The 18,487-nt window shown below is 34.9% G+C and overlaps 1 protein-coding gene across 2 annotated transcripts in view; it reads left to right on the top strand.

The window, feature by feature from the left end:
* Nucleotides 1-18,487, top strand: part of TBC1D15 (TBC1 domain family member 15) — a 37,053-nt gene that overhangs the window by 15,571 nt on the left and 2,995 nt on the right. For both annotated transcript variants that reach the window (XM_034402992.3, XM_087874091.1), the window contains exons 5-15: nt 3,168-3,378; nt 6,167-6,260; nt 7,564-7,761; nt 7,867-7,995; nt 8,774-8,877; nt 9,507-9,601; nt 11,488-11,604; nt 12,030-12,130; nt 13,968-14,067; nt 14,903-15,000; nt 18,315-18,431. In XM_034402992.3, the coding sequence (XP_034258883.1) occupies nt 3,168-3,378; nt 6,167-6,260; nt 7,564-7,761; nt 7,867-7,995; nt 8,774-8,877; nt 9,507-9,601; nt 11,488-11,604; nt 12,030-12,130; nt 13,968-14,067; nt 14,903-15,000; nt 18,315-18,431 (1,364 nt within the window). The remainder of the gene's footprint in view (nt 1-3,167; nt 3,379-6,166; nt 6,261-7,563; nt 7,762-7,866; nt 7,996-8,773; nt 8,878-9,506; nt 9,602-11,487; nt 11,605-12,029; nt 12,131-13,967; nt 14,068-14,902; nt 15,001-18,314; nt 18,432-18,487) is intronic.

Raw genomic sequence — 18,487 nt, 5'->3', positions numbered from 1 at the left:
GCTCTTAATTAATTGTAATGCAGACTTAGTAAATAGTTTGACAGTGTTGAGGGAATTATTTGTTTAGCAGAGTGATGGCGTTTGGGGAAAAACTTTTCTTGTGTCTAGTTGTTTTTGGTGTCCAGTGTTCTATAGCATCGTTTTGAGGGTAGCAGTTGAAAAGTTTATGTCCAGGATGCGAGAAGTCTGTAAATATTTTAACAGCCCTCTTTTTGACTCGTGCACTATATAGGTCCTCAATGGAAGGCAGTTTGGTAATAATTGTTTTTTCTGCAGTTATAATTATCCTTTGAAGTCTGTGTCTGTCTTGTTGGGTTGCAGAACCAAACCAGACAGTTATAGAGGTGCAGATGACAGACTCAGTAATTCCTCTGTAGAACTGTATCAGCAGCTCCTTGGGCAGTTTGAGCTTTCTGAGTTGGCGCAGAAAGAACATTCTTTGTTGTGCTTTTTTGATGACTTTTTGATGTTAGGTGTCCATTTTAGGTCTTGAGATATGGTAGAACCTAGAAATTTGAAGATCTCTACTGTTGATACTGTGTTGTCTAGTATTGTAAGAGGTGGTAATATGGGAGGGTTTCTCCTAAAGTCTATCACCCTTTCTACAGTTTTGAGTATGTTCAGTTCCAGATTGTTCTAGTTGCACCATGAGGCTAGTTGATCAACCTCCCATCTGGATGCGGATTCATCATTGTCTCGAATGAGACCGATCACTGTTGTGATCAGAGAATTGGATCAGAGAATGAAGAGTGGTGAGGAAGAAGAGGAGGAAAAGCTGCCAACACCAAAAATAAAGTTGTCTGTAATGAGTTCATATTTGGGTCATCTTGTTCTATACTTTTATTCCTCCTCAGGATTATTACCTCCATTTATGTATTACAAGGAAAATAATCATTCAGAAGAAACATGCTTAAAAGACTAAATTGTATATCACAACTGTACCCTTTGTTGTGAAACCAGTTAGCACATTTAGTTTCTTACAATGTTTCCAAAGATTCATAACATAGAATGTTAACAGATAAACTTTGTGTAGGTTATTCTTGATAATTACTCTTAGAGGTTCCTTTGTGATTTACTATAATGCTTCCTTATTGCTGAGACAGCATGTGTTTAGAATTGCTCAATAGAAAAGAATGCAATTAAAAAAATTAGAATAATAGAATAACAGAATTGGAAAGGACCTTGAAGGTCATCTAGTCCACCCCCTGCTCGAGCAGGAGATCTTATATCATTTTAGACAAATGACTGTCCAGTCTCTTCTTGAAAGCATTGGAGCAGCCAAAACTTCTGAAAGCAAGCCATTCCACTGTTTGATTGTTCTCATGTTAAGAAATTTCTCCTTTGTTCTAGGTTACTTCTCTCTAAATCTTTAGAAATATTTCTAATTCACATGTTACATTATTAAGAATTTATGCTCATTATTGGTCATTGGTAAAAAGACAGTTCACTAATTATATAGTAATTATATGTTTTACTTATCTTCATGAATAACAAAGAACCAGTAACAAATGCTAATGTTACCGTATTTTTCGGAGTATAAGACCCACTTCCCCCTCCTAAAAGGGGTGGAAATGTCTGTGCGTCTTATACAGCGAATGTTGCCGAAGGGCCCCCCCCCCATGCTTGCCTCCACCCTTCGGCTGTTTTTGGCCTTTGCGCATCGTGTTTTCGGCCTCCGCACACTCCATTTTAGACCCGTTCCAGGCTGCAGGAGTCGCCACAGCACATTGCCACCGATTGCCGACTCTGCGTTGCATTTTTGGCCTCTGTACGCCCCGTTTTTGGCCTTTGTTTGTCACATTTTTGGCCTGTTCCCTGCTGCTTAGAACTGGCCGAAAATGTGATGTGCGCAAACCAAAAACAGGGACTGCGGAGGCCGAAAACGCGACATGTGGAGGCCAAAAAATGCAATGCACAGAGGCAGTGATCGGCAGTGATGTGCTGTGGTGATTCCAGCAGTCTGGAACAAGTCTAAAATGGAGTGTGAGGAGGGCAAAAATGTGACACACGGAGGCCAAAAATGTGACACACACAGGTGGCAATTGGCTGTGGTGATTCCCACAGCCTGGAACAGCTGATTGGCGGTATTCCAGGAGACCATCCAACCGCCAATCAGCTGCTTGTGCTGAATCAGGCTGGATAACGTGCTGAAGCTGACCAGGCTGTTTGCTGCTTGCTGCAAGAACGTTAGCCAGATGAATACCGATGGATGTTGGTAGGCAGAGGCAAAATTTTGTTTTTCTTGTTTTCCTCCTCAAAAACTAATGTGCGCCTTATATTCCGGAGCTTGTTATACTCCAAAAAATATGGTATTTATGAAACGTGTGTGCTGCCCATCTTGCCAAAGGCGACTATAAAATATTTTATAGAATCGCCTCTATTTTATTAAAATGTTTTAAATGTGTTTCATCAGATTTCATGATTTCAGCATATTGCTTTTCCTCTTTGCTATCAAGTAATCAAAAAAGGATTTAAAAAAGAGGATTCAGTAACAACATGATATGCAATCTGTTCTAATTAGAAGTACAGTGTTTCTTAGAGAGTTAAAATTGAAGTTGAAGAAATGATAATTCAGTTTTGGGTTGGTGGGGTGGTTTGTGTCGTACCTGTGAGCATTTTTGGAGCATTTTTCATTAACTGAAATTGGTGTGTTACTTGAAACCTCTCTTGATAGAATTAGCCTTTCTTTGGTAATATCTTATCATAAACATGAGAAGGTCCAGATTGTGTGTTGATTCATCTTTCACAGAAAGAGAACTTTGGTACCAAAGTGATTTGCTTTCTTCTATGATTCCAAACTTCCTTCTCAATACATGGATGCTAAATCCTTAATTCCTTTTTCATATTAAAGTGATATGATAAAATGATAAGAAATGATAATTAAAAACTAAAATATGTGAAAATGGGACAACCATTTGCTTTTTTATATTATTCACATTTAGCCAGAAAGTATTGAAATACCAAGTATTTATTTTAGAATAAATTTATTTTATTTTATTTTTATTTATTATTGAATTTCTATACCGCCCTACTCCCGAAGGACTCAGGGCGGTGCACAGCCATGAAATAAAACACATAGATATACAAAATTTAAAATGCAAGGAAATCATAATTATGGTCAAATATTGCAGTTCTGAAAATTCTCTTTATCTTTTTTATCCTTTCAGATGTTGCAGTTCGTACAACTGGCGAGAACAAGTGGTCCTTCCTTTTCAGTTTAACAGATTTAAAGTCAATTAAACAAAACAAAGAAGGAATGGGATGGTCCTATTTGGTATTCTGCTTAAAGGATGATGTTGTCCTTCCAGCTCTTCATTTTCATCATGGTGATAGCAATTTATTCATCCAAACACTTAGAAAATATGTGGTGCTTTGTGAGTAAGTATTCTTGGGATTAAACAACAACAAAATATGTACTTACAATGGTATTTAAAAAATTGTGAATTCTTTTGAATTCTCAATATTTCTGTATTCTAAAATGTTCTAAATATTCTAAATATTCTAAAATGTTATCTGTTGTCCACACAAGTTCTAAAATTAGATAAAGAGTACCCAATTAAACAAGTGAGTTGAATGGGAACCAGCAAATTATTCTATATTCTAACTTTTTCAGTAAACTGAGAATTGTGTTCTTTAAAGCTGGATTTAACATTCCTTCCCATGGGATTCTTAAAGACAGATACAATAAAATCCCTGAGCATATTTGCCCATGTGGTCAGTGGTGGGTTGCTCCTGGTTCTGTCCGGTTCTTTAGAACCAGTAGTAAAAGCAGCGGGAGGCTCCGCCCACCCGCCCGGACATCATAATTAATCTGTGCATGCGCAGAAGCTTCTGTGCATGTGCAGAAACGCACGAGCGAAGTAAGCACTCCCATTGCGAACTGGTAGTAAAGATAAGTAGAACCCACCCCTGCAAGTGGTAATGAGGAAATTGAAACCATTTCACATGTATTATGCTGTGAATTTTACAGAGATAGTAGGTCAATCTACATTGTATCCCCAATAGATAAATTCCCTGGGAGACCACATAAATTTCATATTAACCTTCTCGCTCAGGATTTAAAACTATTCATTACATGTGGAGTAGCTAAATTTTGTGTTGCGGTGATAAAAGCAAGATATAATTGGCTAAAGATATATTTATCTTTGTTTTAAATGTTATTTTTGGTCTGGTACATCTCAACTAATAAATTTTAGGAGATGTGTAAATTTTATTTTTTATTTTATACATTAATGCTCTAGATTTATCTTCCATGTAGCACTTGTATTAACAGTTGTTAATAGAGGAGTGAATGTTATATTTTGTGATTTATTCTCCTAGTTGTTAGTATATTATTGTATTTATTTGCTTTACTTTGGTTTTATTATTTTAATTTTTTGCTAGTCCAAATAAATATGATTATTGAGTGAGTCAAAAACTTTGTACTCGTTCATTGATTTATTGAATGAAGTGATCCAAAGCTACATCTTTTTTTCCTACAGACAAATGTTTGCAACTTATTTGTTTAATTAATAAATCTATTGAATTTTAAGACTTGTATGGAGAACAGATAATAGTTTAGATCATACTGAAAATTCAAAATGGTTCACAAACTTTTAATTACATGTGTAGATTGTAGAAGCAGAGTAAATACAAGAAGTGACTTTTAATGCATAACGATACAATGAAACTTTTGGTAATTCTTTTGAAGATCAGTAATATAGAGCACTGGTTCTTAAATTGTTTACCCAATTATGCCTTTTCACAATTTTGAATAAGTCATTACCTCCACAAAAAAATAGATACACTGTTGTTTCAGTAATATCAGTCCCAAACATGATTCTTACCTCACAAGCAAGCAATTACAAATTGCTTCATTAGCCCCAGGATATGCCCAAATTACCAAATTATCTAAAATGCAATTTGCAAAAATAATGATAAATTAAAATAGACTTTTAAGCAGTCTTCTGTTTGTCTCCAAGGAGACTTTCCACCTTAGTTATTTCCTTGCTCCAGGACAAGCTTTTTAAATTTTTTAATTTGTATGTAGGTGGTAATATGAACAACTTCATATGCTAAAGGATTTAATTGCAGAAAAGCTCTAGACTCTAGTTGATTTGTATTATGCAGGTAAATGACAAGACATTCCAGAGTTCCTTGGAATAGTCTGTTTGCAAAGATGAAATGCTTGGATGTCTCTAGCTTCATGTCTATTGAACTCATGGAAAAATTGAATTTGAAAATAAAAGTGATTTTGTTATAGATGAGTATTAGACAGTAGATGGCTAGCTTCTTTTGACACACAGAAATCTTCAGTATGAAGTTTTCTAAAGCATGACATTAAACTACAGCAATAGGAGTAGTGGGGTGTTGATTGTTGGATGGAGGGAACTTTGAATCCATATCTGACTCTGCAGAAGTCACTGCAGAGTCAGCCACTGACCATCCATAATTGAGTATTTGTGTTCTCTCCTGCACTCATAAAATTTTAAATCGATGAGGAAAAAAATAAATATTGGGGATGGATGGGGGGGATTAAGTTAATGATGCTGGAACAGTCCTTATGTCCATAGTAGCATTAATGTAAATAACTGCTCTGAGCAAGTTAAGTAATTCTCATTTATGGTAAACCTTATTAAAGGCATGTTTAATTAAAATGCAGCTATTTTAAGGGGTTTTCATTTTGATAGTTTAGCTAAACATGACTCAGTACAACTTTTGTTTCCTGTGCCATATTAGCAAACCACAGTTTTTGTTTATTAACATCCCATTTTCAGAAGGCCAAGATACAATCTTCTGTTGAATTTCATATCCTCTGTCACAGATGCATTCACTCACATTAGTATTGAAGAGTGATAAGATTTATTAAAGTCTTAGGCTTTAATAACAGAATAGGTGATAGTCCCCCCCCCCCGGGGATATTAAAAATACTAGTATTTTGTTTCAGAAACTGGCAGTAGTGAATTTAAGTCTAAAAGTAACAACCAAGTATTTTCAACTCTATCACCAGTAATGTAATGTATGCGTAGAAAACACATGCATATCTATTTAAAATAATGATCAGTTTGTAATCTGTAGCTGCTATTTTTTCAAATCCAAGTTTTATAGTTATCCTTAGCTTATCCCAAAGTAGGAAACAGAATGATAGAAGGAAATGTAGGAAAATATGCTTTTTCTCCCTTCTCAGATCTGAACAGGATAAAAGGGTACTTGTGAACTATCAGAGTATTTCACAGTCCTTTGAAAATCTCCTTGATGAACCAACATGTGGCTTAATACAGGTTAGTATAGTGTATTATTTATGGTAAAAATAAAATGTAAGATTTAAGATATTAAAATAGCTGTTTTTTTTTAAAAAAAAAACAGGAGTGGGTGGGTGGGAGAAGCTAAAATCTTGCAGTAAGAGAAAGCTTGCAACTTTATTAAGTTTTATAAAAAGCCTAATATGCATATAGTCATAGACAAAAGAACCCCTGAAATCTGGAAAGAATGAGTGACTAACATATATTAATAAGCTTGGGGTATAAAGCAAGGAAGCCACGCAATAGCCAGAGTGAGGAGAAAAGAGCTTAGACCCTACAAAATATTTTTATATAGTTGCTGTTCTCCTGAAGATTGAAACATATCTGTAGAGCATATACCCATTGCTGACAAGCAGAGTACTACAAGGCAAAGACATCTGCTGAAGACCAAATGGTTTCAGTTCCTTCACTGGAAGTTTCTGAGACTGAAGGTGAAAGCTAAATCAACCGAAAGTGGGAGTAATTGAACCATCTCAAATTGAATAGTATTCCCCTGTTGTGTTGGCATCACAATTTATGCAACAAGTGCCTTTATACACTAATTAAACAGCTATCTGATGCCTGGTATAGAAGATCATCTAGGTAGACTAAGTAATGTCCAGTATCTCTCCACCATCATCTTGACACCTGGATATTGACAAGCACCGTTAAAGAAATCGAGGATAAACCTCCCCCAAACCTCTGTATAATATAGTTGTCTGCTTCTAATTCCATTTAGTGACAGAGTGATATACTCACTCAGCACTCATCTAGGCAAGGAAATCTAATAGCTGTCCTTTCCTAATCTGGGAATTGGGATGGGAAAGAGAAGGGGGAGCCCTCCAAAGAGAGGCTACCACTGCAGAGATAGCCAGCTTTTATATGTATGGTTCTTCAGGGTGGAACCTTACATAAAAAGGAATGCTTTCTGTATTTTATGGATTGTGTAGAACTGTAATGGAGAAGTTGATCTATTAGGTAACTTAAATCCAGATTGTTCTAAGTTCTGTGTGTCAGCAGTAAGATATTGAAACTGGCTATATAGCTAATAGGCAGTCAGCATTATTGTAAATGTAACATGTATAGCCCATGATACACAGCATCCCGTCTGCAAATTTCTGCACCAGTTGCAAATTCTAGATGAAATATTCCAGTTATGCTTCTTAATTCTGTTTCATTAAAACACACACACACATTATTTTAATGTAATATTGTGATGAGTCTTGTCTTCATCATATTAGCTCCCCATTTCTTCATATGTTCATCCATAGATCCAAATAAACTTTACCTTTGTTTTTCTTAGAAATTGAAAAAGGATCCTTACACAACAACAATGGGAGGATTTTCCAAAGTGACAAACTATATTTTTGATAGCTTACGAGGAAATGACTCAGTAAATCAGCAGCGACCTCCATCAGAAATGGCAGATTTCATTAGTGATGCTATTCCGGGACTAAAAATAAATCAACAGGAAGAACCGGGATTTGAAGTCATTACACGTGTGAGTTTTCAGTCTTGAAATTTAGATGGTAACAGGACATTCATCTGATGGTTTTAAAATTAAAATCTTGGCAATAATGTAACAGATTTTTAATTCATATCTTAGATTGATTTAGGAAAACGACCTGAAGCTCATAGAAAGCAACCAGTATCAATTGAAGAGTGGACTAAGAATATGGATTCTGAAGGAAGAATATTGAATGTAGACACTATGAAACAAATGATATTCAGAGGGGTAATATCTTAAGTTATCTCTTTTTTAATTAATTTTTTGTTGTTTTTAAAATAGTGACAAAAAACAAAAAAACTGCAAAAAAATGCATACATTGTCAAAGAAAAATAAAACACATAAAGTGCTTTTAAAGAAAATGAAAAATACAACAAAAGAAATTAAAAAGTAATAATATATCATTTTAACAGTAAATTTCAATTCTACATATAGTTGTTTAATTGACCACACCTACTGTTCTATCTCCATACCACTTGAACAGCTGCCTAAATCTTTCAAAGCAAAGACAAAACTTCCTTTGTTATTGTACTTCATAATGATTTTAAAATAAATTTTAAATCTAACCATTGACAGTTATCAATGGTTTGATAACTGTATCAACTGTAGGAAGTAATATTACTTCTAAAGATTCTCAGTCTAAAAACTGATTATACTAGCTAAGGGAAAATAGAGTGACAGAGAGATTATATGGAAAACAAGTGTTGGAAGGATAGACTATTTTTTTTTTATTAGTGTTGTAAAATTAAGTCTGGGAAACCAAAATGAGTAATATTATTAAAAAGATAGAAAATTAGCCTACTTGTGAGACTACAAGTTTCACCTTGAAATGAACCAAGAAATGAAACAAAGAATTTTGAGCAAAGAACCCAGAGAAATTGTAGATAGCAATTAAGGATGGTAATGTTACCCTTGTAGAATGACTTGGTTTCTTTGTTCCTGGTCTTCATGTTTTACTTATAAAGGGTCCAGTTTTACCTTTATCCCCCTTTTTTTTTTGTCCAAGGGGCTATGTCATGCTTTGAGGAAGGAAGTGTGGAAATTCCTGTTGGGTTATTATTCATGGAATAGTTCAAGGGATGAGAGGACAAGTATGCAGAAAAGGAAAACGTAAGCATGATATATTAAAACAGTGACATGGTAGTGGCATATTTAAACAGAAAGCAGCAAAATTGTGGTGGCTGGATGTCATGCCTTTCTGCGGGATTGGGGAAGATGGTTTACATTAGTTGGCTAATGACATGAGTGGTTGTACTGAGATTTGGCGGGCATGTGGAGTTGTTTCTATTTGGATATGTTAAATCTAAGATTTGCACAGGTTTTATTTTGCCAATTATCTTGGCAATAATGCATGTGTTTATAGTTTTCTGGTTTGCTGCCAAAATTCTGTTGTATTTTTTATGATATCTCTTAGCCCCCAAAAAGAGAAGTGGACCCATTGTCGATTCTTTCACTAAATATGTGCAACCAGGCTTTGGAATCAGGATATCTGTCGTGTGTTTGAAGGATAGTATAAAATATTATCACCCTGGATTGTGAAGTTATATTTTGTGTTCTTAAAGAATTATATAATTTAAAAATTAAGCAAAAGTCATAAAAGTATAAATATTATTCCCATGCAAAGTAGTATCTACCAACTAGTTACTTGCAAATGAAAAATATGAACTATCTTTTTAATGCTTCATATTTTAAATTACACAATGTCTTTATCGTAATTTCTGATTTTTGTAATTCTTCAGAGATGAGTATTTCAGGATGAAGCTTCAGTGGAAATCTGTCAGCGAAGAACAAGAAAAAAGAAACTGTAGACTGAGGGATTACAGAAGTCTTATTGGTAATTTTTAGAAATATAAAATTCCATGCAATACAAATATTAAAGATAAATGTTTTTTCCTATTAGATGAAAATATATTGTATATTTTTAAAAGATTATTTCAGATCACCTGAGTTGTTCAATTCTTTTCCATTCCTTTTTATCTTCACATGTAAACAGTTAATTTCCTAAGGAGATGCACAATATAAAGTAACAATATAATGGCCTCAGTCCATTCATGCATTTTTATCATAGTTATTTCAGTATGCTAAATTAAAAATTTTTAGTCTGGAATATAAAGCAATATCATTTTAAAAGCTCTATAAGAGGCTCTTCTTGCTTGCTTGCTTGCTTACTGTACAATTGCCCGTTTGCCATGTTGTCATGGTGGCTAACAAATAATGAAAATTAACAATAATAAACCAAAAATTATAAATATATTGCACTGAGGACAAATTTATACATTCAAGCAATTGAAATTCACTAAATCTTCTGACCCAGTGTCTAGGGGAAGAGCCAGGTCTTTAAAGCCTTTCAGAAAAGGCAAGCGGGGTCAGAGTCATCTGGATCTCAGAGGAAATTTTATTCCAAAAGACAGGCACTGTGACAGAGAAGGCACGTCTCCTGGGTCCTGCAAGATGACACTGCTTGAGTGATGGGCCCTGGATTATGCCAACCCTCTGAAATCTTATTTCAAGTGGAACCAACGTTATACAAGCTTTGGCATAAAGACAACATTGTTTTGCAGTAGGTTTCAATGAAAATCAGATTGTGATGGTGTGAATTATATGGCATATTCAGTGGCAGAAAAGCATAGCAATAATTAAGCAAAGTGATATAAAGTTTCCACTGATATCATCTGATATCAGAACAAGAGTCACTTTGGTGTAGTGGTTAAGTCATAGGCTAGAAACCATGAGACCATGAGTTATAATTCTGCCTTTAGCACAAAGCCAACTGGGTGAACTTGGCCAGTAAATTTCTCTCAGCCCTAAGAAGGAAGCAATGGCAAACTACTTCTGAAAAACTTTGGAAGAAAACTGCAGGGACTTGTTTCAACAGAATTGGACATGATTGAAAGGAAGGAAAAAACCCCCCCAGAACATCCAATTGGAACCCCAACAAAATTTAAACTTGATTGCATATCATTTTATTACCATTAAATATAAAGCAACACCATATACCTAGGGTTTGAGCCGCATTTAACATATTTAAAGTAGATCTGAATAAGGTTTGTTTCGTTAATTTTTTTGGTTTGTTTTAATCACAACTTTCTATAAAATGTAACATTTAGAAAGTATTTGAAAATTTGTTTATTGGTAATCCTCACTGGTCACTTAGCAATTGTTTATGACTGGTCATTTAGCAATTATTTAAAATTATCCAACCATCAAGACCCAATTTTGAAGTTTCAGCATCGCCCTCCCCCATGGTCACATGATTGCATTTTGGGCAGTCAGCAGCCATCCTGCATTTATGGCCACTTGCAGTGCCCTGTAATCATGTGTCCATGATTTACAACAGATTTGATGAAAATGGGTTGTTTACTTCCAGTTTCCAGTAAAAACTGCCCCGTGGTGAATTGTGGGTTCACTTAATGACTGTGATGTTTGCTTAACATTGTGAAAAAGGGTCAGTTCACATCATGGTCGTTCACCTTATGACTGTCACAACTTACAACCATAATTCCCAGGCTTAATTTTAACTCAAGAATTTTACTTTAATATGTATATTAGAAATAATTTTGAGACAGAAATATTTTTTCTTTCAAATTACTATATTTTAAACAGCTGTTTTAATGTTTTTATTTTACTAGTTATTTCAAGTTCAGTGTTAAAAATGGAAATTCAAAGATATAGACTTCAAGCTGTTTTGAAAATTCATTAAATCTATGCTTTTTTTCCTAGAAAAGGATGTAAACAGAACTGATAGAACAAATAAATTTTATGAGGGTCAAGATAATCCTGGATTGATACTGCTTCATGACATTTTGATGACCTATTGTATGTATGACTTTGATCTGGGTAAGTAAAGCTTTATTTTTTATTGACCCTTTGAAGTCTTATTTCTTGAAATTATTCAAAGACAGTTTGATGTATTCAATTTTAAAATTTTAATTAAGAGAGGAATAAGAAAAAGTAAATTATATTAGGTAACATTTTAAAATGCAGAATATATCTATAGTATATTCATACTGTAACCTGTCATGAAGGAGGTCTAGTGCTATTAGGCATATTTACTTTTAATACTTTATAAAGTACTTATTAAAAAGTATCGTAAGTTTTAAATTGTATTTATTTCTATATCTTGATTTGTGTCTGTTTATCTGTGTGTCTATGTATGTATGTATGTATCAATGTTATATTTTCTAAGCATTTCTTCTTAATTCCAGAATTTGTCACTGAGAAAAGAGAAATGTTCAACAATTCATTTTTCCTTTTCTTTTAAGGATATGTTCAAGGAATGAGTGACTTACTTTCACCTATTTTATATGTGATGGAGAATGAAGTGGATGCTTTCTGGTGCTTCGCATTGTACATGGATCAAATGGTAAATATTTTCATCTTCTATATTATTATTCTATTAAGTTAAGACTGAAAAATATTATTTCCTTATGTCACCTGCTCTGATTCTTCATATTACCATATATTTCTTACTTAGTATATTCAGACATAAAGTCTTAAAATTGCTACATGAAGTCAGAAACAGATAAAATATTCTGAATTGTACTTATATAGTCAAAAAGCAAAAATGGCTTTTTTAAAGGAGTCGGCACATATAATTTGTCACTTCAATTAGTAACTTGAATCTGGTTGTACTTTCCATTGTAGTTGATCATTGTTATATTTATATTTAAGTCTAAGAACTATTGCCAATTTTTTTTGTTCTCTTCCCTCCTGAGCTATTTTCCCAGGTGTCATTTAAATGATAAACTAGTGGATGGCAATTCTTGGATTTTGCCAAACATTTGTAAGCTGTCCTGGGTCTCTGTGGCTGAATAATAGAGTAAAATGCTTAGAGTATCTGAAATCAGACATAGTAATGTGTTGAATGCTTGTTCACAAGGATTTTGACCTAAGATATACTGCAGTATGACTAGTATAACTGTAGCTTGATTAATGCTAAACTATAACAGGAAGGAGGATACAATTTATTTTGAGAATTCCTTTATATTGTTCTTTCTGCTGAAAAGAGTGAAACTCATACAAGGTTCGTTCATTCATAAATGTAAATGAACTTTGGGTAGGTTTCATCTATGTATAGGTATAGCTATATATATCTCTGTGTGTATGTGTGTGTGTGTGAGAGAGAGAGAGGAGGGGGGAAGAGACAGACAGACAGAGAATGCACATACATCATCTTCGTTTTCATTTAAAGCCAGCAATTCAGCATACACAGTGGAATTCTGTGTTCATTATAATGCAGATAATTATTTATCGATTATTATTATGTAATAATACTAACATCTGTAATCAGTTAATGTTATTTATCCCAATTATTTTCAGAATACAGCTGTCATTTTGTGTACATGTATATAACTTCAGTGAATTCACATACATGGACAGCCATATGTGAATACATCTGGACAGGTCTATGACAACTCACCACAGCCAACTTGCCTCAGCCAACTCACCATAGCCAACTCACCACATCAACTTGCCACATTGCTATGGCTAATTTGCCACGATCAATTTGCTGTGGGACACTTTCCCATGGCTAACTCGCTGTGGGAGAAGAGTTACACTAATATCAAAGAAATAGTGGAATAGAATAATTAAAGAAAGGATGCCAAAGGAGGAACAAAATGAAATGTAATGACACAAATTAAAATAATTTTTTAGTTATTTTAATTAAATTGAAGTGTTGAATTGTCCTGCAATGAGATGTCCCACGGCGAGTTGGCTGTGGTGAGTTGACTGATGAGTTTCCCATTCTGCCTGGCACATATAGTGCAATCTGTTTAGAAACAGATGGAGGTAGCTACACTTATCATAGTTTCCATTTATGTTTCTGTTGAATTACATTATGATATCAATTGAGAGATTAACTTCATCCTTGACAGCCTTTCGATGTTTTCTCTCAAAACATGGTTGTGTCAGCAGATGTGGGAATCTCAAGGAAATAGCAATTTGATGAGATTGTTGCATTGCTTTTAACATCAGTTATCTCTACTATCTTGTTTCTAATAACGTTGTTGATGCCATTTAATTAGTTTTTGACATTTGGATATTATTATTTTTTTAATATAAGCCACATAGAGTTGCTTTATTATGAGATGTGGCTGTATAAATGTAATAGATAAACAAGCAATTAAGACTAGAATTAGATCTAAACTTAAATATGTTTAAGGTTCTGAGTACTCACATAAAATCTGTTTATCATCAAGCATCAAAATTTTGAAGAGCAAATGCAAGGCATGAAGACACAGTTAATTCAACTGAGCACTTTACTTCGCTTATTAGATAGTGGATTCTGCAACTATTTGGGTATGTAGACTTTTTTTTAAAAAATAGTTATTCTAGATATTTCTTTAAACCATTTTCTTGCATCAATTATTTTCTTAGTTTTCAAGAGTCTTTGGTTTTAGATAGCAACTTTCTTTATGCATAATTTTGACCCAAGTTTTTTTAACCATGATTTGTAGAGTGTTAAATTTATATTTATTGACAAATAGAGTGGTTTATAGAGCAAGCCATCCTGGTCCACACATCTCTAATCCTAAAAAGCAATCTTTATGCCCTAGAATTAAATATGCTTCAGATGACTGTTTTGTTTTATTCTATTTGTATTTATAGTTAAAATAACTTTAGATATAACTTTGGATATTACTGTTTTTGTCCTGAACTAACAATGAAACAGTTATGGCAGTATTATATAAATTACCGATTTTTTTGCTCCATAAGACGCATTCCCCCTCCCAAAAGTGTGTGGAAATGGTGCCGCTCCTTTGGTGAATAGTAGCTGGGCCATGGCAGTGGGGTCCTTTTATAGTGCTGAACCCTGCCTCTTCTGTCTTCGTCATTGCCTGCCTCTTCTGTCTCTTTTCCGCAGTGCAGAAGTCAATAGGCAGAGGTGGCAGATGAGAGGACACCTATCTGTGGTCCTCTCAGGCTCTGCCTGATATTTTTTTGTCTTGTTTTCCTCCTCTAAACCTAGGTGCGTCTTATGGTCCGATGCATCTTATGGAGTGAAAAATACGATACCATGTTTATTCATAGCTTGATTATTTCACCCAAGAATTTCTTTCTAGTTGTCTTTTATTGTGAAGTTAAAATAACCTCCTAAGAGGACTTATGGATGTATTTTCCCCTATTTCTTTAGAATCTCAAGATTCAGGCTATCTTTATTTTTGTTTCCGATGGCTTCTAATAAGATTTAAAAGAGAATTTAGTTTTCAAGATATTCTTCGCTTATGGGAGGTAAGATGTGTTTTATGGCAACATTTAACTTATGATGCTCAACAAGAATGTTCAAGTTTTTAATAACATACTGAATATTTGTTAAAAGCACGGAATACAATTTTAAAAAATTACCTAATGAAGTATGCATAATGTTCTTTAGCCACACCAGCATGATACATCAATATCTCTAAAAGCAGATGGATCTGGATTCATTTTTGTATGGATCTGGAATTTTAAAGGGAAAAGTTAGGTATCTACAATTTTTGCTCCTTAACATTATCCTTTCTTATATATACTCAAACAGCAAAAATAAACAAACTGAAAAAGCCAAAATCTTTGATATGAAAGACATAAAAACATGCTGTCAGGCTAAATTTTTTGTATCCCTGGTGCCAGAAAGTAACAATCCTGGTAGAAGGGTTTGCCTTTATTTTTTCTCAAAATGGTGACTTAGACCTTTTTTATATGAAAAATAATGTTATCATTAAAAATGAATAAACTAAAACATATAGATATAGATACTGTTAAGTTTTGTAAAGAAAACAAATAAGATTTATGCATACATTGAGATCAAAACACTTTTCAAAGCCAAAATTATATTACCCTGCAGAATCAAAATTTTAGTTTTTTTAATCACATAAAATGGAAATTATAACATTGTTATCTAGTTGAAGGACAGATCCTGGAAAGAATCATGTTTTCTGGAACAATCTAAGTTACATATATATAGATGGCTATAGCCATTTATCCTTAGATCTGATATCTGGTGTTCAAGGTATCACGCATCAAATTTAGGTCATGCCCATGTTCTTTCATTGCCTTCTTTTGAATCATACTGCTGAGCACTAGATATAGAATTTTATATGAGATCTATCTAAGGTAGAAAAATGCCTTTTGAAAACTGTAACATACTCTAAAATATTATTACTGTCCACAGCCCTTCTATGAGAAAGATGGATAGATAAGTTTGATAATTAAAGTTATCTATATTGGGGAGGGCTGCACCATTGATTGAAGTTCAGCTTATCGAATAGTTCATATCTGAAATTTTTAGTACGTATCAAAATGAGCAAGGTAAAGGTAGTTTTCTCTGTCCAGTCATGTCTGACTCTAGGGCGTGGTGCTCATCTTTGGTACTTGACTGAGGGAGCCAGCATTGTCCGAAGACATTTTCTGTGGTCATGTGACCAGCATGGCTATATGTCAAAGATGCACGGAATGCTGTTACCTTCCCACTGAATTGGTAGTTATTAATCTACTCACATTTTTGCATGCTTTTGAACTGCTAGGTGGGCAGGAGCTGTTGCAGGAACGGGCGCTCCCCCCCTTGTGTGGCACTCAGGTCTCAAACCTGTTTTTTAGCACTCCATTATTGGCAGCATAAGGAGAACCTCTACCATACTGGTTGGAAACCAACAGTGTTACTTTTTATTAGATTTTTTTTATTCAATATTTATTCATTTATTACAAGCAATGTGGTGGCCTAGTGGTGAAGATACTCACCTCCCACTTGGAAGGTTGAGAGCTCAATCCTAGGTAGTGGCAGATGTCTCTCTCTTAGGGCTCAAAGAAAAACTATCTGCTGCAAATTCCACATGGCATCAGGAAGGGCATCCAGCTAGTAAACACTCAGCTCCCTCCAGCCACCCCAACTCTACCCTGAATTAAGGGATTACAGGGTCGTAAAAAGAGAATTTTTAAAATTTATTCATTTATTAAATAATGTACCCTACTACCCTACACTATAAACAAATAAATATTTTCTTCCCATCTTCTGTACTTTTTGCAAGAGATGAGATAATGTCCCATTTGTAAAAAAACTATATAAAAATAGACAAAGACTATTGAGATGATAAATGTCAGGAGCAAACATGAGAAATATTAATGAAAGCATTTAATTTCTAGACCAGTGATGGCTAACCTTTTTGCCATCATGTGCCAGGAGAGGGGGTGGGGGAGGGTCGTGCGTGCACGTACCCACGTGCATGTGTGCGCAACCCCTTCCCCCCTCCCCCCCCGCTCCTGGCACATGATGGCCTGGTAGGCCCATTTTTCTTTCTTACCTGATTCCAGATCCTCTCTGTGTATCTGGGAACGGCGAAAACAGCCTTTCCCACTCCCTTGGAGGCCCTACGGAGGCTGAAAAGGCCCATTTCCCAATTCCCGGTGGGACAGGAAGTGACATTTTTTGCTGTCCCCAGCCTCCAGAACCTCTCTAGGAGTCTGTAGGAGCCTCTCTAGGAGTCTCTGGAGGCTGGGGACAGAAAAAAATGTCACTTCCTGTCCCACCGGGAGTGGGGAAATGGGCCCTTTGAGCCTCCGTAGGGCTTCCAAGGGAGTGGGAAAGGCTGTTTTCGCCGTTCCCAGATACACAGAGAGGATCTGGAGCCAGGTAAGAAAGAAAAACGGGCCTTCCCCACCCCCCCAGGCCCTCCAGAGGCAGGAAACAGCCTGTTTCCCTACTTCTGGTGGGCCCAGAAGGCCCGAAAATCAGCTGGCTGGTGCGCGCATGCGCCCCAGAGCTGAGCTGGCGTGCCCACTAATATGGCTCCGTGTGCCACCTGTGGCACGTGTGCCATAGGTTCGCCATCACGGTTCTAGACACTTGTTTTTTACATTATCAGAATTCTTGTCCGTTTTTTTCCCATTCTACTAAAGAATATATAGATTCTTTCTTAGCCATGCTGAAGTAGTTTTGTTTCCTGGCTGTCTACAGTATGTTACTTACCCTCTTATGCCAATTTTTGTTTTTGTTCCCTGACTTTCTATAACATGTATTCCCATGTAATAATTTTTAAGTCTCATTAGAGATACCTAATGCTAGTTGTAGATGGCTGATGCTAACAGCATATTGATTGCTCTGCCTTTTTTCTTGTCAGGGCTTTTAGAAAAAGCTGTAATAAGAAGTGAACTATACAGACAAAATACAATACTCTGCTCATAAATTATATAGATAAGGGTTTCATTAGAACTACTAACATTGAAATAGTCATAGCCTTTAATGAAATCAATAATTAAAAGTTAGCCAACTATTTTTCTCCTGATGTGATTATCTCTCCAGAAAAAATAATAATTTGGTGACTGGATATTATAGATATAATCAGTCTTAACTGACTTGTAAACTGAATGATGATTCAACTGAAATATCAAATACAGGCGCACACAGCTGTTAAAGAAAATGTAAGAGATGAACTAAAGCAGTGAGCTTTATTTAAAATGAATTGCATTTAATTTTATTTAAAAGATTTGTATGTTTGCCCTTCTTAATATTCTTTTATTAAAATGGCCAGAGTCTTTTCTTTTATTTATCAGCAACTTGAATGTTTTACCAGGTGATGTGGACAGATTTGCCTTGTCAGAATTTTCACCTTCTTATATGCTGTGCTATTCTGGAATCTGAAAAACAACAAATAATGGAGAAACATTATGGCTTTAATGAAATACTTAAGGTATCTGTTAAATTGAATTAAATTGAGACTATTTTTCTAATCTTTCTTTTTTGGAT

This window comes from Pantherophis guttatus, chromosome 7, assembly GCF_059756535.1.
Source record: "Pantherophis guttatus breed Tessera chromosome 7, ASM5975653v1, whole genome shotgun sequence".
In the NCBI taxonomy this organism is placed as follows: domain Eukaryota; kingdom Metazoa; phylum Chordata; class Lepidosauria; order Squamata; family Colubridae; genus Pantherophis; species Pantherophis guttatus.
Note: the sequence above shows the minus strand (reverse complement) of the source record. Positions and strands in the feature narration are given on the sequence as shown.